This window comes from Cloeon dipterum, chromosome 3 (genome assembly GCF_949628265.1).
Source record: "Cloeon dipterum chromosome 3, ieCloDipt1.1, whole genome shotgun sequence".
NCBI lineage: Eukaryota > Metazoa > Arthropoda > Insecta > Ephemeroptera > Baetidae > Cloeon > Cloeon dipterum.
Window position 1 is genome coordinate 8,317,463 of NC_088788.1, and position 26,520 is coordinate 8,343,982.

The following is a 26,520-nucleotide window of genomic DNA, read 5'->3' on the forward strand; positions in this document are numbered from 1 at the left end:
CGCAGGATCCTTGTTGAAAATTCGTAATCCCTTTATTCGTTAAAATCCACCAAAAACAATGCAAATTTTACAAAAGTAGCATGTTAAAAGGTTCATAACTGTCTCTATTTGAAAACTTATTTCGTTTCACAACAAAAAATTATGCCAAAAAGTGTCATAATTGTAGCACTTCGCAGGACAAATTTAAAACTAGCAATTTGATAAACCTCCTAATGTTCCCGACAAATTCCATTGATTTTCAAAATATCACTACAAATAAAATTACCCTTCTAGCTCTTGAACAATGGAGGATACATTTCCCTTATATGTATGTAATTTATTAGACAGTTGTCGCGAACGAAATTATTGTCAGCTGCGAAAATCGGGTTGTCGGGTGCCAACAATGAGATGCAAATACGGCGACAAACGGTGTTGCTTTGAATGCGATTTGTCTTGTCTGATGGTCGCGTGCTGCGTGTTGACACTTTTCGCAGCGCAGAATTTAATTTAAACTCGGGAAATGGGCCGACACCGACAGATCGGCTTGTGTGCGCTGCTGATAACCACTATTTGCTGCGGCAGTAGCGTTTCTTCAGGAGACTTGCAGCGCCAGTTTGCCAAACAGCAGCAGCAGAGTGCGGGAACTAACCGCAAAGATGAAGTTGAAGAGCAGGACGAGTGCTTTATGTGCGGTGGCACCGTTGTCTTTGTTTTGCTTGGACTTTTACTCTTTTTTATCTGCTACTCTGGTAATTAACGAATTATTTTCAAATCAAAATATTTCTAAATATTAATTTTTAAAGTGGAATGATACTGGGCAACAATTGAAAATTATTTAAATTGTTGGATGCCTTAAACAATTGACCGATAAACAATTTGTTCAACAATTTGCAATAATAAAAAAGGACCTTCCTACAATAAAAATTCAAATTTTGCCAATTTTCTCCAAAATTTACAGTGCTTGAACATATTTTCTTGGCATATTCCGATTCCTCTCGTCGAGATCTGTCCAACGGTGTATGCCACTTATTGGGGAAACTCTTGGTTTTGAAATTAAATCAGATTTCAAGTAAGGAGACAGCCATTACCATTTGAAAAGCGCGCTAACTTTCCAGCCAATTTTCTCAAACAATTTCAGCGCTCCTTAGGTCAATTTAGGTTTTAACTGAATCCTAAAGGACGAGTTTATGCATTGGCAACAAGCATTTTCCAGGCTTTTCCAGTATCATTCCTCTTTAGTAAAAATTAGTATTTAGCATGTTTACATTCCTTCGAATTCAGTGTTAACGATTTTATAAAATATTTATTTTAATTTAAATTAAATGAAATTAAAATAAATTTTGATGTGGTCGAATAATTGTATCACGTCTCTTCCTCAAAGTTGAATATTAAATTTAAATCATAATTTTTGGTCAGGATTGTTGTGCATGTGCGTGCCGTGTGAGTGGGCGAGTCGAACGGCGATGCTTCGGCGGATTCGCGACCTGCTCGACCACAATCGACCTGGCGAGTTGAGAGACGAGCACGGGGCCCTGCTGGGCCGATACGAGCCCACGGCCCACGAAATCGCCGCCTTCAAGCAACTCGAGGAGGACTTCCAAGAGCTCTAAACGCTCACACGACAACTCCAGATGAATTTAAAATACAATTATCATTGCTTTTTAAGGAAATTTTATTTTATAAATATTGCTTAGAGCCCGTAATTTTTTTCTCTTTATTTTCCAATCTACTTTCAGTTGTAAATTACCTTTAGATTTTCTTTCACGTTGATTAGAGAGTATGAATTATATTATTTTTAAATTGAGGAAAATAATTATGCAAAATATAGGACAAAGAAATTAATTTTTCAATTATGTTTTTAAACCAACTATTCATTTAAAATTCTAGGAAGTAAAAAGATTCAAAATTGAAGCCTTCCAGTTGGAAAACGGACTAACCTGCGGCTTTTTTCGGCTGCTGCGGTGGCGGCGGCGGTGTCCATGATGTTGATGTCGGTTGCCTGGTTACGGGGTGCGGTGGCTGAATTAAAAACGAACGTGCGTTTGCGGACACGAGGCCGGCCGAGCCAGGCTATTTTTTTATCAAAGCCTTTTGCTGCCTTTTCGACGCCGAGCGTTCGCAGAATAATGTGCCACCGTCGAAACGTGTTCATTATACGCTCTCGGCTCGTGAAGTCGCGACTCTTTCATGCACTCACGAGAAATGGCAACGTAATAATGCAAGCAATTAAAAATTTTAAAAATTCTTCTATTATTTTTATTTTGAAATGGCAGTTTTTTAAAAAAAATATGCTAAACAGATAAATATTTTTTTCATTTATTCAAAAGATGATTTAAATTTTGATTTATAAAGAAGAATTTTTTTAGATCATTTTTAAATTTTAACCTTTTTGTAATTTTTGGTTTTAACTGTTATTTAGTTTTTTTTTTTTTTTTTAAAAACACACTGAAGGCTTCTTTATCAGAGGAAAAAATCTATTTTCCACAGCCAGTTGAAAATTTAAGGGTTTTAAATAAAAATCGATATCAATTTTAAATTTTTTTAGTCCAAAAGTCGTTTTTTCTACAGAAACAAAAATCACGAGGCGACGGGGGCAGCATCAGCGTTGTTGGAGGCCGCAATGACGCTGAGCACGGTCTGCTCGATGGGCAGCTTGGTGTCAAGGCTGAGCTGCAGGGCTTGTTTCATGTCGTCGCTGGACACGGTCTTCAGGTTGGAGGCCCAGCCGAGGCCGGCGGCTTGCCCGATCAGCCACGAGCTCCAGTCGCTCTCGTAGGCGCCGTATTCGCTCGTCTTGTAGTCCCACGGGAACAGGTAGTGGTAGTCTGGCCACCGAGAACGACGCACAAAGAACACCTGGTTCGAGTACGCCTCGTTCCTATTAAAAATAAATAACAAAAAATTATTAGAATTATGGGGACCTTTTTAATTTTAAGAGTAGATTTTGCATTTTTAATACTCGAATGGTGATTGAAAATACAATGGTTTTAAAATAATTTCCAACAAATTCTTTCCTTAGACATTTTTCATTTTCAGGTTTCAAAACATAATTTTGTAATTTTAAACTAGCTGGTTGTGTCACTTTGGAAATAGAATCACCGTTGAAAGGCTGATTGACGTGTATGACATGACTGTGTTGTGTTGATTAATAATTAGTAGAGCGGAAATTAATCTGTGCGGACGCTTCAATCAGCAAAGTGCGCTGTGAACATGCATATAATGACCCTCGTTGTCAATATTAATAAAAAGCTGCTTTTGTACGAGCTCGGTTATAATTAACTGCCTACGAAATATCAGCTTTTGACTAATTGGAATTTCAATTACGAATCGTGCCCGATGGTCTGAAAAATAACAATTGACCTGTGGTTTTTACTAAAAATCATTTTCGATGCGTGATTCCGACTTCTCATTGAATGATTTTGATAGGGTTTCCTATTCATATTTTTAAATCATAAAAATCACTCAATTTGTGCCTTTATTTGTTCAATTTACTAAAAATCAAAACAAAAAAATTGTAAAAGTACTTATTTAAACAATTCTTGTGTATTTTTTTTTTAAATTAAGGAGCTAAAATCTCGATTTTTTTAAACTCTTGTGAAATAACGTAAAAATTGTATCCGCAACGAAATGTAACAGTTTATAATATCATCAGCGGCTCTTCTATAGAAATTGGCTTATTTGAATAATTTACAAATTTTTTCGTACTTCAATCAGATTTGGTGCTAATAATTGAATTTTATTAATTTTACTTATTAAATGTTGAATATAATTAAAACCAGGCTTCATCCTCGTTGTCATTAAAAGATAAATTCGTTGTCTTTATTCCTCGACCAGTTTCGGCGTCATCACATTTTTTTTGCTTATAAAAGTTTATCTGTTAAATTAAAACCTCGTTAGATTGTAAAAGTGGTGTCCACTATGTACGAAAATTTTACTTCAATTTCGGGGGAAAAACTAGATGTTTACTTTAACCTTGAATATCTTGACTCCTTTTTATCTCGATTTTGTGTGATATAGGGAGAAATGTTTCCCAAGGCATGTATACAAAGTGCCTAGAAAAAATCGCGATAGGATCCTCCGTTGTTTTCGAGATATCAACCCATGAATCTGGAAAAACACGACATTTCCCACCTCGAGAAACGTTTTATACGCTGCATCCTGGCTTCTACTTGCCAAAAATCCTAATATATATTGATTTTGTCTTTTAAATCCTGATGAAATGAAATGGTTTGGTACTAAACTCTTCACTGCCTTCAACCCCACATTCTTTTATTCGTTTTTTGTCGTTATTTAGCGCTAATCTGCAAGCTGTACTCTTAAAACTGACCCTAATAAAATGTGACATGAAAAGTCTATTTCATTTCCTTCCCTCTTATTCTTAGTTTATATTTTGTTTGATATAAATAATTTAACATTTAAAAAATTTAATGATTAACATTTTTGCCAGTAAATTTAGCAAATAAAAACCCACCTGTAGATGAAAATTTTAATTTACATTTTTTACTTATTTATTTTTTATTTGGCTAATTTAACACTCAAAATTTCTAATTTATTTATTTTTACGCTCTTTTCCCGCAATTTATAATGATCATTTAAATATTAATCAATTAGAGACATCCTCAATAATAACGGAAATCGATTATTAAAATCATTGGTCGAGGTTGATTCATCATATATATATATTTTTAGAGATTTGATTAATTAATTTAATTTATTTATGCTATTTAAGAAAAATAAGTTCAATAATACTGACTGTCCGTGTTTGAGTCCGTAGAGGAGGGGTCCGCTGGTGAGGAGCCAGGCGTAGTGGAGGACGAGGGCGTGCCTGAGGGCGCCGACCACGCAGACGGAGACGATCAGCGACTCGGACCAGTACTCGGACGGCGCGTTGGTCGGCAGCAGGAAGCCGAGCACCGGCATGACGAAGGGGTAGAGCCGGCGCTGCCACACCAGCAGCGGATCGTCGGCCAGGTCGGAGACGTCCACGGCCGCCTTGGCCGCCTCCTGCTCCGGCCGCCGCTTCACCACCTTGCTGTGCAGGTGCGCGAACCAGAAGCCCCGCCGTGCGTCGTACGGGTCCAGATTCGTGCCCCGCACTGCATGGTGGAAACGATGCTCCTGCACCCAGTCAATCACACTGCCCTGAAAACAAAAAAATATAATGAAATACACCTGTTGTTTATGCCCTTATTTTTCAAAGCCGTCAACAGATGGCGCCATCGTATACTTTAGTAATAAATTTAATTTTAAGCCACTTCCGCTGTGATTTTAGAGTCAAGCCTGCCAATGAGCATTATTTACTTAATATGCTTTCTTTTGACGTGCTGAAAACCATAATTGGTTCAGCCAATCGCCGTAGAATCGTGAAAAGCAATTTTTTTAAATATAAACTCTTTTCCGACGTTTCTACGGCGAATGGCGGGATTGATTTTTGGTTTCAGAACGTCAAAAGGAAGCATATTAAGTGAAGAATGTACAGTAGCTAAGATTGAGTCTGAAATCACAGCGGAAATTCCTTAATTATAAATTTATTACCAAGATAAACGGTGGTGCCATCTGTTGGCGGCTTCGAACACTATAGGCTTTATACAACTGGTGTATTGGGGGGAGGGGAATCGGAAATTTGGTTCGATCAGGTAAAATCCTGCATTTTCATTTGAAATTATTGAGCAAATAGAACTTTTATGTTCTCTAGCGATTTTCATTTTGTAGCAAAACACCGGAATGGAAATAATCCAGTTTAGATAAATAACAGCGCTATTTCCAGCAAAAAATAAATAAAATCCCTGGCAAATCCTCTTATTTCATTTTATGATATTTTTTTTAAATTCCGTACAATCGAGGCTGGAACCGGAGATTACAGAGCTGCGGCGTGCAGAGGGATTTAGTGCAAGGTGCATTTACGTGCACGCTTTTGATCGGCTCGTTTGGTCCGGCGAGCAATTAGAGCCGGAAGGATGGGCCGGCCGGGAGGCAATTTATCCGCTGGAACGCGACCAACTGATGAAATTGGCGCTGCCGCCGCAAATCACGCTTCTATTCCAGCTCCGGAGAGCGGATTAGTTATGCAACCCGCGCCAAAGCGGAGCTTCGCAGGCTGCCCACCGATTCATACACGTATTTTTTAAATTAAAACTCATTCTTTATTTTATTTTGTTTATTTCTAAATTTAATTATTTTAACCAAGACTAAATTTTCGTCTCAAATTATGATTGAGAGACAGATTTAGGTACCAAAATAATTTATAATTAAACAGCCTATTTTAAATTCTTTGATTTTCTCTTAAAAAATACTTCAAATGTACTCTGCGCAAGTTAGAACTGCAAAGTTTTAAAATCAGAATAATTTACACCAAATAAAACCTAATTTTAAAAAAAAGAAAATACAAAAGCCATCTTTTGATAATTTTTTAAATATAATCATTTTTAACTTGAGCGACTCATATCAATCAACACTTTTTAAAAATAATTTTCATTTTAATTCAAGAACCATTTTCACCGAGGAATCAGAACGAAAAGGGTGTTTGGCTGGAGGCGGCTGCGTTTGGATGCAACCGCTCACTCATTGTCAGTGTCAGGGAGCGATCGTGCACTGCTCGCGGGTTGTTATCGTCGCAAACACACACACGTACCTGGCCAACAAAGGTGTGCAGGGTGACTATCAATACTTTGAAGGGTGTGCTCGCCTCGAAGCTTTTGTGAGCGAACAAACGGTGCGCCAGCGTCGTCCCCAGCGGCACCACCAGCGCCAGAGCCGCACCTGCAAAAACACAAACACAAGAGACGCCTTTCATCCTCAGTTTCAATCCAAATGACACGGAGCAATCAATGCGCTGAAAGTCGATATTATCGACTAATTAGATTGCTGAAAAGACAAGAAATGGATAAAACCAGTCCGTTTATTTGTTAAATATTTTTTTATGGATATACAGGGAGGGGCAAAATTCAACGTTCAAGAAGAACTGAACACCCCGAAAAGAGTGGTCGAGGTGGGATCATCGTTCAGAAACTGTGGAAGTTTTGTTGGTGAAATTTTCAACCCTTTAGGACGAGCGGTTTCGTCGCTGCACCCCAAAATCCAAATTTGAAAAAGGGTTTTAAAGGGAGACCACTTTGGAAAAAAGTTTCAAAAATCCATCGTGCAAAACTGTTTTCTAGACCAAAATTTTGCACTGCTACACATGTTTCCGGGGTGAAATTTTCCACAAAGGCCAAATTTGAGGTTAAATTTTTCGTATTCTTTAGAAAAATTGGAAAAAATCTGAACATTTTATTACCCCTCAATGACCGCATTTCGAAGGCTGCTAATTAATTTTTAGTCCTAAACGGAAGCCAGACAAGAGAAGTAACTTGTGAAAAAATTAATCGATACGATTTTTTAAAGGTTTCCATATCAAGTAAATGCGTCCAAGCCAAACAATTTTGATTAACATAATTATTTTCGAAAAATGCGTTATGAAAACTTCACACACTTCGTTTCAGGCACCTACTACCCTGGGTGCCACGTAATATTCCTTCCGGATCTCACCAGATTCTTGTGAAATGACAATAAAAAAGGACCGAGTTTCAAGGATTCGTCATCATTTTCGTCTGCATTTCGGCATTGGCTGCGGAAAATGATTCGAGAGTTAATCAGAAACGGATGGTGAATTTAGCCAGTTTGCGTTTTTGTTAAGGGCGGCGCGACTAAGGGAGCAATATGAGCGCGTTTCGGGGTAGGTGCCATACAAGCGTGATATTGAACACTGCGAGAGGAAAAAGCGCGACCCGTTATTATTGTCTCCTTTGCCTTGCTTTCTTCGCATTTCGCAACTCATCAAAATTCATTTGCTCTCCGCACGTAGATTCAAAGTGCAACCGGATTATTTTAGCATTACTCTAATTTCTCACCAGACTCGTTGGATTTCATCGCAATGACGCATTTAATGAATTTCCAGCATGAAACTTTTCTGCTCCGATTTATGCCGTTAAGCTTGTTGAGTAATTTAATTTAATCAGCACAATTATGCATAGATTTCTTTTTAAGATAATTAAAAGTAGAATAACAAACAATTTTAAGCTTAACTTAATGCGCTCATTTTATAAAGCTGTGCGAATAACATGAAATTTCAAAAGCCAAAAATCAAATTTAAAAGTTTAATTCGATAAAAATTTACTTTTAAGATTGAATTATACGAAAAAAAATTATAAATGTAAGAAAAATTGAATGGTTTTACTCTGTGTGGAAAGTTAAATTTTGGTTGTTTGTTCATTTCTGAAAAATCATACGAAGAAAAATAGAACGACACGTGCAATACAGTGTCATTACGATAATGTGTCATCTGAGTTTTCCTCTTATAATTCTGTGAGTGTGATGAGAAACCAGAGTAAGGCTAAAATATGTACTCTGGTTGTACTTTTAATCTGCATGCGCGGAGAGCGAATAAATTCTGATGAGGTGCGAAATACGAAGAAAGCAAAAGGCAAAGGAGACAACAAGGGGTCGCGCTTGTTCCTCTCGCAAAGCTCGTGCTTACACTTGTATGGCACCTAAAGCACCTACGCGCTCAGTGAACAAAACTTCCACAGTTTCTGAACGACGTACCCTTGGAAAATTTCGATCCCCCTACGACCAAACTTTTTGGGGTGTTCAGTTCTTCAATTTTGTCCCTCCCTGAATAACAGTATTCTATGAGTTTTGTAAAAACTCCATTTTTTGTAATTTATTTTATTTCTTTACATGTTTGTAGATTCTATAGATTAAAAAAATGAGCAAATTTGAAATGTCCTTTTTATATTTAAATCAGATTAACAACTTCTGATTATTCGAAATATTTTAAATAAGTAAATCATTACAGTAAGCACAGAGCACAGAGTAAAGCTGGTAAATTTATTTTATTATATAGATGATATGAGTTGTACGCCACCTTTTAATTTATTTAAAATAATTCTTAATATAATAGATAATTTAATTTTTTGTTTGTTAAATTTAACAAGATATATTTTATCAATATTCAAGTAAAATAAAAATGTGAAATATTTATTAAATTTGTATAAAAAAATATTTAAAGATGTTAAAATTTTTTAAAAACGCGCATATTTTAAATTATATTAAACTAAAACCATATTTAAATGCTACAATTTTTAACATAGTTAAAATAACAACTGCCAGAGAGCCAATAAATAATCACTTACTTTACTTTTAATCAGCATTTTTAAAATTTATTATTTAATTAAGGAACTATTTAGAAAATGGACTCCAGCAGCACATTTCTCCAGTATGTATCTCTTGAAAAACAGCGAGAAAACATCCAAATTTTCGGTGCGGTAGGGAGACTATGTATTGGCCTTTTTTCTTTTCCCTTTGGCGAGTTTAGCGGCATGACAAAATGCAAATTGAGTTTCTGGCGCAGGCAAAACGGAGATCGAGCTGCTTTTGAATAGTTGTCGCGGGGATTGCGCGTTTATTTTAGTGACACTTTTTCGCCCCGCGCGCGCAGCTAGAGAAAGGAAAAGGACCGCTTTTTACTCCCGTTCGCTGGCTGCTGAATAAGTAAGCAGTGAGAGAACGAGCCGTTCCGCGAAATTTGTTGCCTTTTGCCGAGCAGACCTGCCGCCATACAAAGCGCATAGAGCACCTCATTGCCTGGAAAACACACAGAAATACGGAGCAAAGAGGAGCAGCGAGGGAATGCTAAATGAGCCACTTCAGATAGAGTAGCACGTGAATAAAAATTTACACTTGAAACGGAATATTTCTTGTTTAATTTCAGCATTAAACCGGTAAATAGTAGAGCCAGTTAAACATGTTTTCAGTACTTTTCTTCAGTAGGTAATTCAAAAATGCAGTCGAGATGAATTTTAAATTCACTTTCGAAACTACTCTGCCAAAAAACTAATTGTATCTTAATATTTTAATCAATTAAAATAAGCCAGAGAAACTATGAGCAGTTAATCATAGTTTTAAAGATGTTCGATTTTACTGCAGTGTAATTATGGTAATTATCAAAGCATTGTTTCAAATGGAGAATTCTCAAAGGAATTTTGTAATCGCGATTTTCACTGAAGTTGTGCATTTGCCCAAAGAAAGGCTCACATTGTCAGATAGATCTCGATCAGAGGATTCCAAATCATGTTAGAAAACATGGTCAATCACTTTATATTTCGGAGAAAACTGGCAAACACCATCTGATAAGTCGGCGTCCAGCGCTGCTGGACAACAAAGAGGGGCGTGTCACTTTCCCGCTGTCACTTCTCGCTTTGTTGCACGAGGCGGCTTAATTTAACTGAATTATCATTTTAATTGCGTTTTCATTATCAGAAAAATTTGGTAAGCAAAAATTATGTCTTTATAGATCAATAAAAAATTTATTTGTCATATATGCGGAGTCTCTGAGAGCCATAAGGGACCGAGTTTACCCCTAAAAATCACAAAAATGATTAAAATATGGAAAAAATAATTTTTCTGGGATGATTCTAGAATAAATTAACTTAATTTTCGGTATTTTTTATTTTTAAATAAAAATTTTGGAGGTTCTCTAACAGCCAGTTAAAATTTCAGACGAATTTTGTGCAAAAATAGTAAATTTGAGACAATTTTGCTCAATGGAAAAAAACTGCAAATTTAATCATCTTTCTGAATATAGGCAGTTTTTGACGCTACTATAAACTAGTGAATTTTAATGAGGCCAAACACAGAGATTTCGAAAATTTGAAATTTTCGAAAAAAAATAATAAATAGCTTTCAATATTCAAAAGTACTATTTTTTTTTATTTTCTCACTATTAAATTTTCACAATTTATTTATTTGCCCCGGAAGCAATTAATTTCCTTTGCTCAAAACAGAGGGTGTAACCGATAAAATTCGGAAAATTAGATTTTGGGGCACAGAAGTACATGAAAAAATTTGTCGGTTAGTGTTTTTAATTTCTTTTAAAGACAGTCGACCGCCAAACCAGCTCTGACGCATTCGAAGTTCTCGCATATATATAGGTTCATATATTGTTTTGACGGTAAAAAAGTTCTACTTGTTCTACGCACGTCGCGCTGGACTTTTTGGTTGGAAAACATATCCACTTAACCTAATGTGACCCTCAAGAATCGATTGGTGTGCTCCGAAACTTCGTCAAAGATGGTTTTTAAGCAAAAACAGAGATGTAATAATTATTGGGGATAAAATCTTTAGGGAAAAAATTGGCAAATTCAGCTACATATCGTCTAACGTATTTTTTTCTCAACGAAATTTATTTTTTTACGTATTTTCCGCTTTCTTAGTCATCTGCAGATCTGCGGTGTTAATTTTCTCGCCAATGTTGTGACTTTTCGGACACGCGTAGTGGAGATTATATAGGAAGTTGTCCTTTTGTGACCGCCACCGAGTGGAAACAAAAGGCAGGGGTCGTAAAGTTTGTGCGCGGGGGCAAAGGCGAGCGCGTGTCATTTTGGCTGGCGCGACGAGCAGGAAATGAAACGTCTGATTTACGATCGCGGCTGGCAGCGCGCGCTCCCGCACTTTTATTGCACGTATTTTCAGCAGGCCGCGGACACAGCAGATGCCGAGATAACACCGCGAGCGAATTTAGCCAGCGATCAAACAATTATACTGCTTGCATTTATCCCTTTTTTATCCTTCGGCAGCGGCGGCGAATATTGCGACACTTTGGGCGCCGAATGCAGCGTCAGCCAGCGCATGCATTATTAATCAAAAACATGACTTGACACATCTGCGCCAGCTCGACGCCCCGGCCGGCGCAAAAAGTAAATCTAGGACACACGCCTCGCCTCTTCACTGTGTTTCTTACGACCGGAAAAAAGAGGAAAAATGGCCCAATCTGTCCTGACGACACTTCAGAAAAGGAATCCAATTTTCTTAGAGTTGCCGTACCAATTGCACTTCAGCTATTAAGTGATTTCATTTAAATAAAAATAATTAAAAATTTTCTGGCCCTTCAATACCGCCCTGATCAGATAGTGGGAAAGGCAATTTCTCAAAGAGCTCTAGAATACTGTCATATTTCTTATTTTTATGCAAAAAATACGGGCTTAGAAGTGCGTATGTGAATCAATCGATTTTTCTATGCCAGATGTGCTTTTTTCACCGTTTCTTAAGACGTTCTATTTTCTATGTTATCTGCTTGGAACCCGGAGAGCTTATAGCCCAAAGGATGTGATGAGAAGGATGATAAAAAAGGAGGAATATGAATATATTCTATAAAATTGCCATAAAATCGACTTTTTTATACATTCGAAAACTTTTTCAAACAGGAAAAGTTATAAATATTACTGGGCAGAAAATTCCATGCGAAATTTATAAATTAAAAATTATTTCCCTCGTGCGGGACAAAAATTGGCACGAATTTAGACTGTTTTGGATTTTATGACGGTCTTAGATATTTTTAAATACAATTGAGAAGATTTTTTACGATTCATGCTCATTTGGTGGTCCAGTTACGATTGGGAAGCTCGGAAAAAGTAATGAACCGTAAAAAAATCACAGCCCAACGATAATCTTATGATTGCAATCACATTAGGGTGTTTCCTGAGCACCTGATAGTTTCAAAAGAGTAAAATTTCACTTAATATCAAAGCGCTAGAGATGGTCCTTCCAACGGTGTGTAAATCTTGCAGATCGAACCAATACATAACTCGTCCAGGCGTCGGTTAAGTGACCACTCATGAGAATTGAATGATCGTTCGAGGGCTACCCTGACGCCAGGTGTCGATTTATTTCCCGTTCGTATGGTCTTGTCTGACCTCAGGGGTGACCCCAAGCAAGTTTCAAGGGTAAAAATATCAATTAATTGTGAAATTTTTGTATTGTTAATATTTGAACTATAAAATTCCCATTTTTCAACCTTTGGCCCTCCATATCTCGAATATTTAAAGTTTCAACATCTTTTAAATTTATGTACACTTGGGGCTATTTTTTATCACTTGCCAGAAAAAAATTAGAGAGTCAATTTTTAAGATATAAACAAAATGTTTTAGGTTTATAAGAACTAAAAAAGTGCGTAACAAACGCGTAATAAATTGCAAAATCTCTCGTTGAAAAATATCCAAGAATAAAATATATATAGTAACCATTTTTGTTTAGGTCTCAAAAATTTCGCTAGGTATTTGAATAAACCTTAAAAAAGTCTTGAATGTCTTTTTAGAGTTGGAAATCGTACAAAAATATGTATTTTTAAAATAATTTAAAATAAATGCAGAAATATCTAACCACTCCTTATTGACTAGAATTTGACAGATTTTCAACAGTTCAAAAAGGCAAAAGATGTTAAAGTTTAAATAATTGAATTAATCGCTGAAAATTCCTAAATCATAAAGTGTTTCATGATTTCTAAATAATTAGAAGCCTGGAAAACTCCAGACCAAAATAAAAAATGAACGGTACATTCGTGTCAATTTCCCATCAAAACTTTTTTCGTTCAATATTTATTTCTTCAGTATAGTGTTTGGATTTTAACTTTTAAAAGTTTTTAATTAACAAGTCAAGAAAATAAAGTTCAAATTACATTTTCAGGAATAAAAACCTATTTTGAGGTTCTCAAAAGCTTGGGAAATATCTAATTAAAGTCGATTTACCTCAAAGGCAAGTTTCAAGAGCAAAGTCTGAGCATTCCGGGAACACAGATCCATTTCTAGAATTTTTTTATTCCTGCTTTCCTGCTAAGCAAAATAATAAAAATAAAACAAGAAACTCGCTATCTCTACAGCTCCTGGGGATGTGTTCTCCTCGCAATATTGAGACGTAACGATATGCAAATAACGTTCCACCGGCTGGAGCGAAATCAAACAGCGCGGATAAATGGAAATTCTAAGCGCACGGTCCATGAATATTTAACGCAGTTCGCGAATAATGTTTTGTTTGGAGCAACTTATTTGCCAACCCTTCTCAGTCAAAGCGATCGATATCATGTTTTCGCCCTCTGAATTTTAGGTTGTTTGAAAATAAACTTTGCAGACATGTAATAACAAAACTTGAGCTTCAAATAATGTTGAAATTTGGAAACAAAAACGTTGAAAATTTAGTTTCACTGAAAGTAGAAAATGAACCTTTATAATATGTTCATCATTTTAAAAGACATAAAACTGCAAAATATTTTTTATTTTATTATAAAATTATAAATAGGGTGGTAAAATTATTTATCAAAATTAAATCAATTTTCTGATTAAAATTTAAATTTTAATTACTGACCGAAAAGTGTGGTGGCGATTTTCGCCTCGGTGAAGATGAGGATGAGTCCGTAGGCGGCGGCGAGATGCAGGTAGATGTAGAAGAGCACGTTGAGCCAGTGCACGTTGACGCCAGGCGGCTGCGGCGGCTTGGACGGCTGCGGCTGGGGCGGCTGCGACGGCTCGGGGCTGCTCGGCGACATGACAAAGCGGAGGCCGGCGCAAAAGTGCCGGCCGCCGCCCGACAAACGCCGTTGCTCCGTGGGAAAAAAAACTAAGGGCCACTTCCTCCGCCAAAAGCAGAATATTTAATTTTTATTTGCTGCTGCTTTTCCATTGTCAAATCGAACGTGACAGTTGGGTTTTATTTAATTTTTCGATAGGGGAATTATTTTGTTTATTTTAATGAGACACATATTAATATACAAAGTGTAAGCAGATAAAAAAGAGAAAGGGAAGAAGATTAATCTGTAGTAAATCCTCTCTCTATGAAACTTTAATTTAATTTAATAGACTAAATGTGATAAACAAAAGTTTGTAGGAAGATGAATATAATATATAAAATGCTCAAATATTTAACCAAATAATTTATTTTTCAAATATACATCTACAAATTATAACGCTACACTTAATTAATTACAAGTTATTTTTTTTAAATTAATCTAATTTTACTGTACTCTTCTGGCTGCAAATGCAGAAATTTAATTCTACATAATATAATTTACAAGGAAAATGGCTATTTATTTCAGTCTTTAAATGAACAAAACAGCTTGAAATGCAGTATATTGCACCCGTCACACTCAAACGTCACTCAAAGTTAAATCAAAAAATTTTGAAAATTTTCAGAGCGGTGCGTTTGCAGCTTGAAAATAGAAACACATTTTTTTAGAGAAGCGTCTTCTGAAGACCATGGTGCGGAAGCACGAAAACTAACAGCTATAAAGGCAGCAATTGCAGTCCATGATTATCTTTCAATAGGCCTTGCCACAAAATTGCCTAATTCTGCTTTAAATGTGTCACACCACACTTGACCCCCTCGCACGGTCTGGAGTTACAACAACCGGCAAGATTCCTTCTCAGTACAATTGTTAACCTCTACTGCATACTTACAGGGACACGTGAATCACAACTCCAGCTGCTGGATGGGGCCAAGTGTGTGGGTTTTAATGAACGGCATTATTTTTCCAATGGCCTTTTATTTGGACTGATAATCCAGTAAAAATGCGAAGTCATTTAGTCTAAGACAGCTTAACTGGGTCATTTCCTCCATATTTAGATCATATATGGTGTGAAAAAAACTATACAAAAAATACTGGGCCCCCTTCCTTGGGTAGGAGTCAGGGTTTCGGGCCAAGGGAGGAGTTGTTACGCTCGCACGGCCACAAACCTCTACTCCAGCAGTTCATTCCGACTATTTTGTCTATTTTCAGTGCCACCACACTTTAATAAACACTCTTGACCCCCTTCCTTGGACCGGAGTCTCGAGTTTAGAGTCTCAGGCAGCCATTTTTTTTAAATTAGTTCAACTCCTCTAATTAAACAGAGACATTTTTATATTTTCTGCCTGCCCCAAGGGACTCAAGGATAACGACTCCAGCATTCGAAGGGGGGCTAAGTGTGTGGATTGAACAAAATAACGTTTTTTCGACACCTTTTTGCCGTTAAAATCAAAACGGTTGTCGTACACATGTGAGATAGACGGTTTAAGAGGTTTTAACGGCCATTTTCATGTTTCCTTTTCTCCGCTCTTGAAAAACACACACTTGGCTTCCTGTTTCAGACAGTCAAGAACCTCAAAAAGAATAAAAAAGAGCAGATTTTCGTCAAATATCGCTACTCCACAGACATTTCCATTATTTTGTCTGCAACCAGGGTTTTTAGGTTCACAACTCCAGCTGTCTAAAGGGGGCCAAGTGTGTGGTTTTCATTAAAATAAGTATTTCCACCATTTCCACGTGCAAAAGCCAGTTCCAGCGCTCCATTTTCTTCGTACTAATTTAATTTTCACAGGCGTTGAGACAGACACGGAGCTCGTCCTTGGGCATGTCCTTGTCGCCCCAGCCCCAGAGGTTGGGGTGGTCGGAGCCGTCGCCGGTGCGAAGGGCGCGGCGCCGCACCAGCGCCGCCGGCACCGCCTTGCATTCGTAGGCCCAGCCGATGCGGGCAAAAAAGTCGATCAGCGCCGTCGACGGGTTCAGCGGCCGGCCCAGCTCGCCTGTCCGGTAGTCCCACGGGAAGACGTGGTGGTAGTTGTGCCACCCCTCGCCCAGCGCTGCCAGCGACACAAATGCGTTCTCGGTAGGACTGATGTGTCTGAAAAAAATCAGAGAAAATATTTTTTAAATTTACTGTGAAGAAGATTTTTTAATAATTTATTGAATACCATTTAATGTCAACAAAAATCTTTAATTTTCTATGTAATTTTATATACTTTAAGTCTGAATAATATGAAATTGTGCAGGAAAATATTTGTTAATTTGACGGCAGTTAAAGTCAATAAGGAAATATATTATTAAACGCATTAAAAGTGGGCAATAATGAGGAACTAAAATTGTTCATTTTATTTAATTAAAAATGGAAACAAAAAAACCTTATTTAAAAAATTGTTTAATTGGTTAGTTTTTAATATAGCAAAAAACATTTTTATTGATTCTTTAAATATTTTAAGAACCAATATTGCCAAAACTTCAAAAAATAAAAATACTAACAATTTGGTTCAGAACTTTTTTTAATTTTTCCGTATTGATAAATTATTTTATTACACGATAAAAAAATAATAAATGTAATCTATATTATCAGCTCCTAAAAATTTTCAGAATTGTTCCTCGTCAGCAGAGGGCGTAATAAAAAAAACTTTGGCAGCAAATGCGTTCCAATATCTCAACGATCGTGCCGCTCTGCTCTAGTTCCTTCTATGATGATTCACGCTGCGAGCGAAGAGCCAATTTGGCCGAAATAATCCCCGGCACGATTTATTTGCGCAATAACACGCAGGCAGGTGAAGTGCCAGAGGCCGGAGAGTCGAAGATCAATTCGGAAAACGTGCCTCGGGCAGAAAAAAAGACGTGTGTGTGTGTGTGTGTGCTCTTTATTTCCTTTGTTTTGCGCCATGTGGTCTGTGCGTGTGACGTTGGACCGCGCACGTCCAGGCACAATTCCCTCACGTGTTGCCGCCCGCCGATTGAATTAAACAAACATTTCGGCTGGCTAACCGCTTTTACAAAAGCTACACCGGCAAGAAGAGTAGGTAGTGTTGCTCTTACACAAACTTAAATGTCGGATACAAAAATATTAAAAAAAAAAAAATTAAATTAAATTTACCCAAAACTAATTTTAGAAAGAATCTTGTGAAGGAATTTGACATCAATTTAAATTTAATAAGCAATTCCTATACATGTTTTTTATATTTAAAATATAATGTTTCGTAGGTTAATTTTTAATAATTTTTATGAAGTCTAATTCACAGGATGTATCAACCCTTAGTGCTCGAAGCCGCCAACAGATGGCGCTACCGTATACTTTCGTAATAAATTTAATTTTAAGGCACTTTCGCTGCGATTTCAGACTCAATCCTGCCACTGTGAATTCTTCACTTAATGTGCTTTCTTTTGACGTGCCGAAACCCAAAATCAGTCCAGCCATTCGCTGTAGAGACGTTGGAAAATATTTTATATTTTAAAAAAAAATAGTTTTCACGATTCTACGGCGATTGGCTTAACCAATTTTGGTTTTCAGCACTTCAAAAGGAAGCTAATTAAGCGAAGAATGCGCAGTGATAGGATTGATTCTGATTTCACAGTGGAAGTGCCTTAAAAATAAATTTGTTAAGGAAGTATACGGTGGAGCCATCTGTTGGCGGCTTCGAACACTAAGGGTTTATACAACTGGTCAATTCTTTACATACTTATTAAAGAATATAAAATTAAACAAATTCCAACAAAAAATTGAATTCAGGTCATCCACACTTTCAAAAAGGGCGGGTATTAGTTAAAAGTTAATATGACAAGTCTTTGTAGCGTCCAAAAATTATTCCGTGTGCGTGCATGGAATATTTATTCCGGACAAAGAGTTCGGCAAAAAGCTTTCTCATTCTTGCAGTCGTCCCGGAAAAGAAGGTTCTCGATTCTAATTGGGCTGTTGGCGGTGGCGGCGGCGGCGGCGACGCCCTCGATTGTGCCCAGCCGACCAGGAAATCTAGCTGAGTGGATGAGGGGCCGCCGATTGTGAGTGATAGCAATAAAGGGATGGAAAAGTTTCTTAATCCCGATCGCGGCGACGGCCAAGTTTCGCCGCCTCTACCAGTGGGACGGATCCGCAGTCGGAATTATGTTGAAAAAAAATCACTCGCAGCGCGGCAAATTGAGTGGAAAGTGGCGGGGAAGTGCGGGAAGAAACGCACGCGAACGAACGAGTGCTTTCGAGGCAACAACAAAAGACGTTCGCGCCACACTAAAATAAAACGAGTGACCCGGAACGAATTCTATTTTTCAGAAGTGCGCTTTTTCGCTTCAAATTGCTGCCCATCCCCTGCGTTTGTTGCTTTTTGCCAAAATAAAAATTCTTTGGAGCTTCTTTTTATCTTTTTTCTTGACTTTACAGGTTTGTTAAATCATTCAATGAGTCATGAAAATTTTAAAAGTATTTTCTTTATAAATTTTGCGTAAAAATTGAAGTATCAATGATATTTCCTCTATATAAAACAGTGTTTTGTTTTTAATTTTCCCGTGGAATCAAAAAATTGGCCACGTCCACTTATAATTTTTCTAGAAACGAAGCCCTATATGAAGAAAAATATAAACAGCTCTCCACACGTCAAGGAAATATACTAATTAAATCTACGAAAACGTCAAACTAGAGTAAGATCAATTTGCTATTATTTTTAAGCAGTTCGAGAAGTTCCGTTAATTCAATCAGCAGCACGTGTGCGAAACTAATGAAAAAGAAGCACGTTCTGTCAATGACTGTCAGCACCGCGGCACTTTCTCGCTGCCCGCCGATTTTTAATTAGCGCCGACGTGTTTTTTTTCTCTCACTCTCTATCTCTCGCTGCCCCTTTTGCCTCCAGTTTTCTGCATTGAGGCGCATCGTTGACCTTAATTTGGTCCGATTTGCATAATTTGACGCGGGTTATTAGTCCAAATTAAAAGGCAAAAAGTTTAAAATCCCTCTCCAGGCCGAAAACGCGTATTTCTCTGCTTCCGCGCGCCGGACAATATGCGCCATTAATTAAACAAGGGAGGAAATTTCAAAAGTGCGCGTCCATCAATTATGAGTTCCGCCGGCCGGAATTCCTTTGTGCTTGAAACATATTTGTGAAATATCGTGCTCGGGTCAAACCGCACGCGCGTGCTGCGAATGCCGATGAATAAACGGCTCTTTCACTTTCCAAATTTTTCGTTAGGCACTCGGCCAAAATGCCAAACGGGATTTGTTATTGCCTCCATTCAGACAAAAACAGATCAATATTATATTGACACATAGTTTTAAGCTTCAGCAATTAAAAAGTCGCACTTTGTCATCATCGTTGAGGCAATCAAAGAGATTATTAGTAGACAGGTGCTTCGGATGGTCTGAGAATGAGTCACGGCGTAAAGAACACCTGGGAAAACGCGATAAACGAGAGCGATAAGTGTCTCCAGACGTAAAGTGTGTCACGCGCTTCGTGATTCACATTTTACGTCGGCTTATGTGTTGAATAACTAAATTGGCTTTTGAGCCCTCTCCAGATAATGTGGATCAAAAAGAGACTCGTGATCGAATCTTTATAAAATATATCACTTTCAAAATTTATGAAAAGAAATTACGTCCAGAACCATTTTAAACTTGACAAATATTAATAAATCTTCATGAAAAAACTCACATGACTCTTACTGGAGTCACGACTCACCTCTTAGAGTGGAATTAAAAATTCAAACATCTCTCTTAACAAATTTTGTGCCTAATTCCATTCTTTAAAACGATTAAAAATCTCAAACCACACATTAGATCCCCTCCCTGCGAACGGAGTCCAGAATTTTCCACCCTTTTCCATCAATAAAATCCGTCAAAAGCCCCATTTACCCCTATCCACCCGTCCATTCTTCAGCTAGATCAATAAACTCTCGAATCAGACCTCCAGTCCGACGAAGGGGTCCTAAGTGTGAATATTTCTCTCTTTCTACTCACTTGTCATAAGGCTTGTTTCCCCACATGTGGGCGGCGCTGTTGACGAAGAAGGCGATGTTGAGGGTGGTGCAGAATCGCAGGTTGAACATGACAAGGAAGGAGACGAGGGGCCGCTCGGCCCAGAGCAGCACTGGTGGCGCCACGGGCAGCGCGATGGCCAGAAGGGCAAACAGCGGCACGAACAGCCGTCGCTGCCACATGACCACGGGGTCGGCCAGCAGGTCGGAGACGTCGACCTGTTGCCGGCGCTGCTCAACCTCGGGCCGCGGCGTCAGCACCAACCAGCCGACGTGCGCGAACCAGAAGCCGCGCCGCGCGTCGTGCGGGTCGGCGTTCGTCTCGCTGTACTTGTGGTGCACACGGTGGTCTTTTGCCCACGTGTACGCGTCCCTCTGACAAAATCAAAAGAGAAATTAGAACATTCTCTGGATAGATTGAAACAAAGGAAAGAGAGTGGTGAATAAACAGAGAAGATAATAAATTTAAATTGAAGTAATTCCAAACTATTTATTAAAACACTAAGATGTAACGATTTTTTAAAGGTTAATTCAAAATAATTTAAGCAATTCACCAGTTGTATAAGCCCTTCAACAGATGGCACCACCGTATACTTTCGTAATAAATTTAATTTTAAGGCACTTTCGCTGTGATTTCATACTTAATCCTGCCACTGCGCATTCTTTACTTAATATTTTTTCTTTTGACGGACTGAAAACCAAAATCGGTTGAACGAATCGCCGTAGAATCGAGAAAAAATATTTTTTGAAATAAAAAATATTTCCGACGTTTTTACGGCAAATGGCTGGACTGATTTTGGTTTTCAGCAAATCAAAAGAAATAGTTATAGAAGCAGAATGCACAGCAGCAAAATTGAACCAGAAATTGCAGCGGAAAAGCCCTAAAATTAAATTAATTTTCAGAAGTATAACTAAAATAAAATACAAGTTTTTTTTAAATAAAGCTGTTCACTGTAATGTTTTTCAAGAAGCAGTCAAGGAAATTAAAATTTCACAGTTCTTTAAACACTTAAAATGGAATTTCAAATTCATTTAGAAGTTTTTGCTGGCTCCTCGTGATATGCGTCACTTCTTGTTTGATTTATGAGGCGGAAAAGAGTATCCTCAACTCTTCCCCAAAAAGCTTAACCATTTTCTTATCAAATTTACTGCCTCCCCGATAAGTCTGGGCGTGTGTTTTCTTTTCGTATAATTTGTGTAATCCGCAAACATGCAGCGTTTGCAGCGAAAGAGGCTGCTTATTTCAGTTAAAATAAGATATTGAAGGGGAAATCCTTTGACGAAATGGAATGCTTTGACATTAAAAGGACTCACTCTCCTTCGTAAACTCCATGACGAATAAAAAAATCCATTGCAACATAAGCAATATACTTAATGCATTTTAATTTCGTCTATTTTTTTTATTTCGTTCTCACCTGTCCTGTGATGGTGAAGAGAAACATGAGGAGCACCGACAAGGGTCTATTGGCCTTGTAGGCCTTGTGCGACCACAGGCGGTGCGCCCCAGCCGTGATTCCGAAGCCTGACGCGATCACAAACAGCACCGCTGTGGAAAACAGACAGAAACAGATTTTATAGAAAGATGTACATAGGTGTCATGTGCCTGCTTCTGAGAAAACGCACGTTTCTGTTAAGTGTCAGCTCACTCACTCAGTCTGCCAACGTCAGAAAAATAAGGCGTGCAAATAACTCTTTTAAAGACAACGGAAACGTTTCTAACGCGATAACGTTTTTGTGGTTTTTAAAATAATAATTATTTCCTTTCTGGTTCTTACTCTTTTGAGGTTTTAGATAAAATGAACTAAAAATAATGTCGGAAATTGTTGCTTTTTGACATAAATATGAATTTTAATTTTAATTAGGGTTCAAATTCAATTTAGTTGGTTATAATTGAAATTTTGACAAAACATAACTGATTTTTTGACTAGACTTTGGAGAATAAGAGAGCGCAGAACAATAATACAAGAGTTAAATTGATTCTGGAGTCATTTTTATCCACTTCCAATAAATTAAATACTTGTTAAAATAGGACTACGAAACATTTGAAAAAATTCCAACTGAATTTTTCAGAAATTTCCAAGCAATTAGGCAGTATAATTTTACGTCCAAAAATATTTTCCTAAGAAAATTGTCTTTTAATGTAGAGCAAAGGAAAAAGCCTGATATCTCACAATATCATTTTCGTCAGCGACTTCGAAATCAGAAATCTCAGTACTTCCTGTGACCTCCAAGCCATTCCCGCCAGTTCGATAATAAAAAAAATTCACTTGCCATGTACATTATTTCTATTTATAGGACGGACAGTAATCTAGAATGCTCTATCGATTTATTTCCTGCTCGTTTATCAGATAAAAAAAGCATGTGGCGGCAGCAGGTGGTCATGTCGTGCTAAATAATTAATGCGCTCACCCGAAATAATCAATGTGCCCTTTCAATAATAAATTGAGCTCTATATAAAAAAATGTCAAGGCACTCTCATCGGTAAATAAAGGAAAAAGGCGCTCGGCAAATAATTCATGGCGCTTATTGATGTTTGGCTTCTGATGCGCAGATATGGCTCGCTCGTAATGGCTGTTTTTCTTTCCAGCCAGTGTGTGTGTGTGTGTGTCGTGCATTAACAAACAAAAAAAGAAAGGCACACACACACGGCGACTATTTGAATGCCAATGAAAGCGAACGCAATCTAGGAAAACAACACTTTGAGTGCGGTTACGTCATCAAACTCGACTGAAGTAAAATGTTTAGCGAGTAAAAATTACCTTTTCAAAAAGGATTAGTTGCATGTAATTGTGTAAATTGATATTTTAGTATTGGAATTAATGAGCTGTTATTTTCAGTTTTTGAAAATAAGATTTGGAATTACGGCAAGTCTTTAAATAGGTTTAAGAATTGCTATTTTTACTCTCGGATAAATCTAATATTGAATCCACTAATTCATTAACAGTTTTTAATTATAAAAGGCTGAGTAGAAGCTTCGAAAGAAAAGGATTTTTGCTAAATTCTCGTGGTTTCTCACAATTTTTAAACGGTATAGAGTCAAAACCTTGGAATTAATTTTCCCTGGCTTTGTTAAAAATAAAAACAATCATTATCCCCCAACGATTTCATTAACTCCAAATATATTTTTAAACGTTGAGCAACATTCTTGAAGCTCAAATGACGTAAGAAAAAACCGGAAAAGTGGATTCTGTGGAGAACATTTTCCAATTTTAATTTTTCTCCTTATTTTACACGTTTTAAAATCAGGCAAAAGGCTAAATAAATTATAATTTTCCAATTTTTTACATTCAGAAACGTTTCCTGTTCTTTAATGACTAAACTGAAAATTTTCTGTCTGCTTTTCTAGGATTTTAATTAAATTGTGTTTACCTGCAATGGTGGTCCTGTGGTCGACATATCCGGCGAGCACGAGACACAGTCCGGCGAAGGCGCCGGCGTGCAGGAAAATCTGCACGAACAGGTCGGGCCAGCGGATTTGGGCCGAAAACGGCGGCTCCTTTTCCTTTATCTCCGGCTGCTGCATCGTAATTACTTTCTTTCTCTCTCTCTCTCTCTCTCTCTTTCTCTCTCACTGGCGAAGGAACGAATGCAAAGAAGTGTCAACTAACTGGGGCTCAGCTCACATCCTCTGCAGATAAAGAGCGCAGTGTCACGTGACCACCTGTGGTTGCAAAGACGCACACAAAATAACACGGACTGGCCGCGTGGAGACCGAAAAACAAACGCCCGCCACCACCGCGAGTAGGAAATTACTGTATTATTGCTCGCGCCTGCTTCTCTCTCGGCGCTGCATGCGATAAGGAGCTTTTTTTATTTTATTTTTCCTCCCTTCCCTTTTCTGCTCTTGTTGATTTTGCGTTATCGCACCGGCTCTCAGGCAGCCCTGCAAGCGCGACCGAAATTACGAACGATATGCAGCCGCGAGTCTCGTGTTGCGTTTCTTACGTAATAAACGTGAGAGCTGCACTGCACACTGGCAGACACGTCTCCTGCCTCGCTCCAATTGACTGTTTTCTACTCCTTCGCGTGGATCCTGGAACAGTTTTGCGTGGTATATCAGAAGAAGAAAAACATTTTTAATTTCACATCGAATTAAAATTTATAACTGAAAAAGCAGAAATGATTTCTAGTTATGATTTTGTGTGAATAAAATTGAATTTTTTCAGATAAATGGCATAAAAGTAGCAAAGGTAATTAATAAAAGTTTATATTTTTTTAATAAGGATAGATAACTGCAAAATCCTGGAAAATCCTTGTTTCTAATGCATGAACTCTTCCCTTAGAATTCAATTGAAGCCAAAATTAACCTTATTAGCAATGTAAATACTTGAGAAAAATGGCTGTAAAGTTAGCATTCTTTTCAAACAGTGAGGCGGACTGTTTCCTTATTTGAAATCTCATTTTATTTCACAACAAGGAGTTTCCCTAAAAGGTTGCATGCTAGATCTCAACGAGAGAAACCGAACTATGATAAGCGCTTAAGAATGTTGAACAAAATATTGTGAGTATTTTAGTGATTTCCAACACTCAGTTTGACACATACAAGGAGAAAAAGCTTTTAAACTGGAAAGAATGTTTTATTTTGTTTCTATCGCATTTCCTGCGAGACATGATTTTATCAAAAAGGCGACCGACCTCTATTCGTTCCCCAAAGAAAAAACAAACATGATTATTAAATTAAAAATATGTCACATATAGCTTAATTACTTAATTTTGTGAAGGTGTTTGTACCCTTAAAATAACAAGTAGCAAAATACTAATTAACAAGAAATTACTCAAATATTTGTAATTTTTTTGTGTCAGGAATGTTTTTGTACGTTAAATTTTCACAAAATATTTTTTGCGTTGTTATAAAAATAAACATAAAAGAAAAGTTGCAAGAGAAAATACAAAAAACGCGTTTTTAAAAGTGCTTTTTTATGTACTGTAAATTACCTGATCTCGTGCGTCTGCGGGGGTGTGTTCGTGTGTTGTAAGCGGAGCCGGTGGCGATTGACAAGACAAGCTTTGGAGTCGGTGCGTTGCGTGCGTGATTGAATTGAGCACCTGTTCGGCCCGTCTGCTGGCGGCCCCTGCGCGCCCGACGCTCAACTGCAACTTTGGCTGCTCGCCCATGGCCTGGCCGCCGATAAAATCGTGGCAGCAGCTATCAACAAATCGTTTCAATCGAAATTAGACGCAGAGAGCAGTATAAAAACTTGGTTTTTGGCAAAATTCACTGATGCTTTATTTAGAGTAAAAAATAAAAATACTATTTCGGCATTTCTTACTGTGAATTCAACTCTTTTTGTGGATTCTTTTTAATCATAGAATATTTTACAGAATGCTCCAAATAAATATATACTTTTCCAAAATGAATAGTTTACATCCTAAAATCAACGTAAATTGTCTCGAAAATTCGTCTTTATTTAAGGACATATTTGTTTTCTCAGATAGAGCAGTTTCTTAAATTGAATTATGTGATAAATTTGCATATTTTGTTCTCCAAAAATTATAAATATTTTCAACGCGTGTTTAGATTTTGGAACATTAATATTAAAGAAAATAATTTAATTTAAAAAGCAGCGCCTATTTTCTCTTTTTATTTTCTTACATTTGAGTAAATTCTAAATTAAATTCCAAACAATGACGTGCTGCTCTGACCAATATGCATTTTTCACACCCTTATTTAAATAAATAAGCATTAATTTGAGAAACGCGTGGAACCAAATGATAAATGTAACATATTTTTTACGTTATTTGTCTGCAGGGAGTTAAAGGAATCTGAGGCTTGCAAAATACATTGAGAGGAAAATGTAAATTTTTCCCCTTTGATATTTTCTCTCTTGGTCGGCAAAAGATGGAGCGACGGTTCTCGCGGAGGAGACGCCGGCTGATGACGCCACCGCACGGTTGAATATTTCTCTCTCGAGACGACTTACGTCTTTCGTCATGAATAGAAATATCACACACTATCAAAGTCACTCACTCAACCCTATAGAGAAGAAGCACAAATAATTCATCGAACATTTTTAATTAATTGTTTTGGATTTATTGAATTGCAGCAACTACCATGCTTAAATCCAAGCCCCGCCCACCAGGAAAAGAGAGCAAACTCTGCGCTCTAAAATATGATTTGCCTCAATGTTTGTATAAATTAAATGCTGCGTCAATTTGATAAAGAAAGAGGGAAAATATGAGGATATTAAGGCAGTTTTACATCATGA

At 37.4% G+C, this 26,520-nt stretch overlaps 3 protein-coding genes across 6 annotated transcripts; 1 reads left to right on the top strand and 2 right to left on the bottom strand.

The window, feature by feature from the left end:
- The first annotated feature begins 388 nt into the window (after window positions 1–388).
- On the top strand, window positions 389–1,620 carry LOC135941077 (uncharacterized). The gene is made up of 2 exons (XM_065486320.1): window positions 389–728; window positions 1,396–1,620. Exons 1-2 carry the CDS (start codon window positions 500–502, stop codon window positions 1,587–1,589), a joined length of 423 nt encoding a protein of 140 aa, XP_065342392.1. The 5' UTR covers window positions 389–499; the 3' UTR covers window positions 1,590–1,620.
- Window positions 1,621–2,504: 884 nt separating this feature from the next.
- On the bottom strand, window positions 2,505–14,366 carry LOC135940635 (acyl-CoA Delta-9 desaturase). The gene is made up of 4 exons (XM_065485605.1): window positions 14,155–14,366; window positions 6,611–6,738; window positions 4,733–5,121; window positions 2,505–2,857 (listed from the first exon to the last, which is right to left on the bottom strand). Exons 1-4 carry the CDS (start codon window positions 14,333–14,335, stop codon window positions 2,557–2,559), a joined length of 999 nt encoding a protein of 332 aa, XP_065341677.1. The 5' UTR covers window positions 14,336–14,366; the 3' UTR covers window positions 2,505–2,556.
- A 338-nt stretch (window positions 14,367–14,704) lies between these two features.
- On the bottom strand, window positions 14,705–25,429 carry LOC135939991 (acyl-CoA Delta-9 desaturase). 4 transcript variants are annotated; one of them, XM_065484619.1, is made up of 7 exons: window positions 25,250–25,429; window positions 24,260–24,347; window positions 24,068–24,197; window positions 23,684–23,975; window positions 21,730–21,860; window positions 20,298–20,689; window positions 14,705–16,445 (listed from the first exon to the last, which is right to left on the bottom strand). In XM_065484619.1, the coding sequence occupies exons 4-7, from the start codon at window positions 23,835–23,837 to the stop codon at window positions 16,130–16,132; spliced, it is 993 nt and encodes a 330-aa protein (XP_065340691.1). In that variant the 5' UTR covers window positions 23,838–23,975; window positions 24,068–24,197; window positions 24,260–24,347; window positions 25,250–25,429; the 3' UTR covers window positions 14,705–16,129. The 4 variants fall into 4 exon arrangements, with proteins under 4 accessions (XP_065340691.1, XP_065340689.1, XP_065340692.1 ...); XM_065484617.1 differs by having other exon boundaries at window positions 23,684–24,197; XM_065484620.1 differs by lacking the exons at window positions 24,068–24,197; window positions 25,250–25,429 and having other exon boundaries at window positions 24,260–24,283.
- Window positions 25,430–26,520: the final 1,091 nt, after the last annotated feature.

Excerpts from the sequence above, each read along its gene's own strand:
- LOC135941077 (XM_065486320.1), top strand. The coding sequence starts at position 500 with ATGGGCCGACACCGACAGATCGGCTTGTGTGCGCTGCTGATAACCACT. Across the intron at positions 729-1,395 it reads CTTTTTTATCTGCTACTCTG|GATTGTTGTGCATGTGCGTG; the intron begins GTAATTAACGAA and ends ATTTTTGGTCAG.
- LOC135940635 (XM_065485605.1), bottom strand. The coding sequence starts at position 14,335 with ATGTCGCCGAGCAGCCCCGAGCCGTCGCAGCCGCCCCAGCCGCAGCCG. Across the intron at positions 6,739-14,154 it reads AATCGCCACCACACTTTTCG|GTGCGGCTCTGGCGCTGGTG; the intron begins GTCAGTAATTAA and ends GTGTTTTTGCAG. Across the intron at positions 2,858-4,732 it reads TACGGACTCAAACACGGACA|GAACGAGGCGTACTCGAACC; the intron begins GTCAGTATTATT and ends TATTTTTAATAG.
- LOC135939991 (XM_065484619.1), bottom strand. The coding sequence starts at position 23,837 with ATGCAGCAGCCGGAGATAAAGGAAAAGGAGCCGCCGTTTTCGGCCCAA. Across the intron at positions 20,690-21,729 it reads TCTTCACCATCACAGGACAG|AGGGACGCGTACACGTGGGC; the intron begins GTGAGAACGAAA and ends TGATTTTGTCAG. Across the intron at positions 16,446-20,297 it reads GGAAACAAGCCTTATGACAA|ACACATCAGTCCTACCGAGA; the intron begins GTGAGTAGAAAG and ends GATTTTTTTCAG.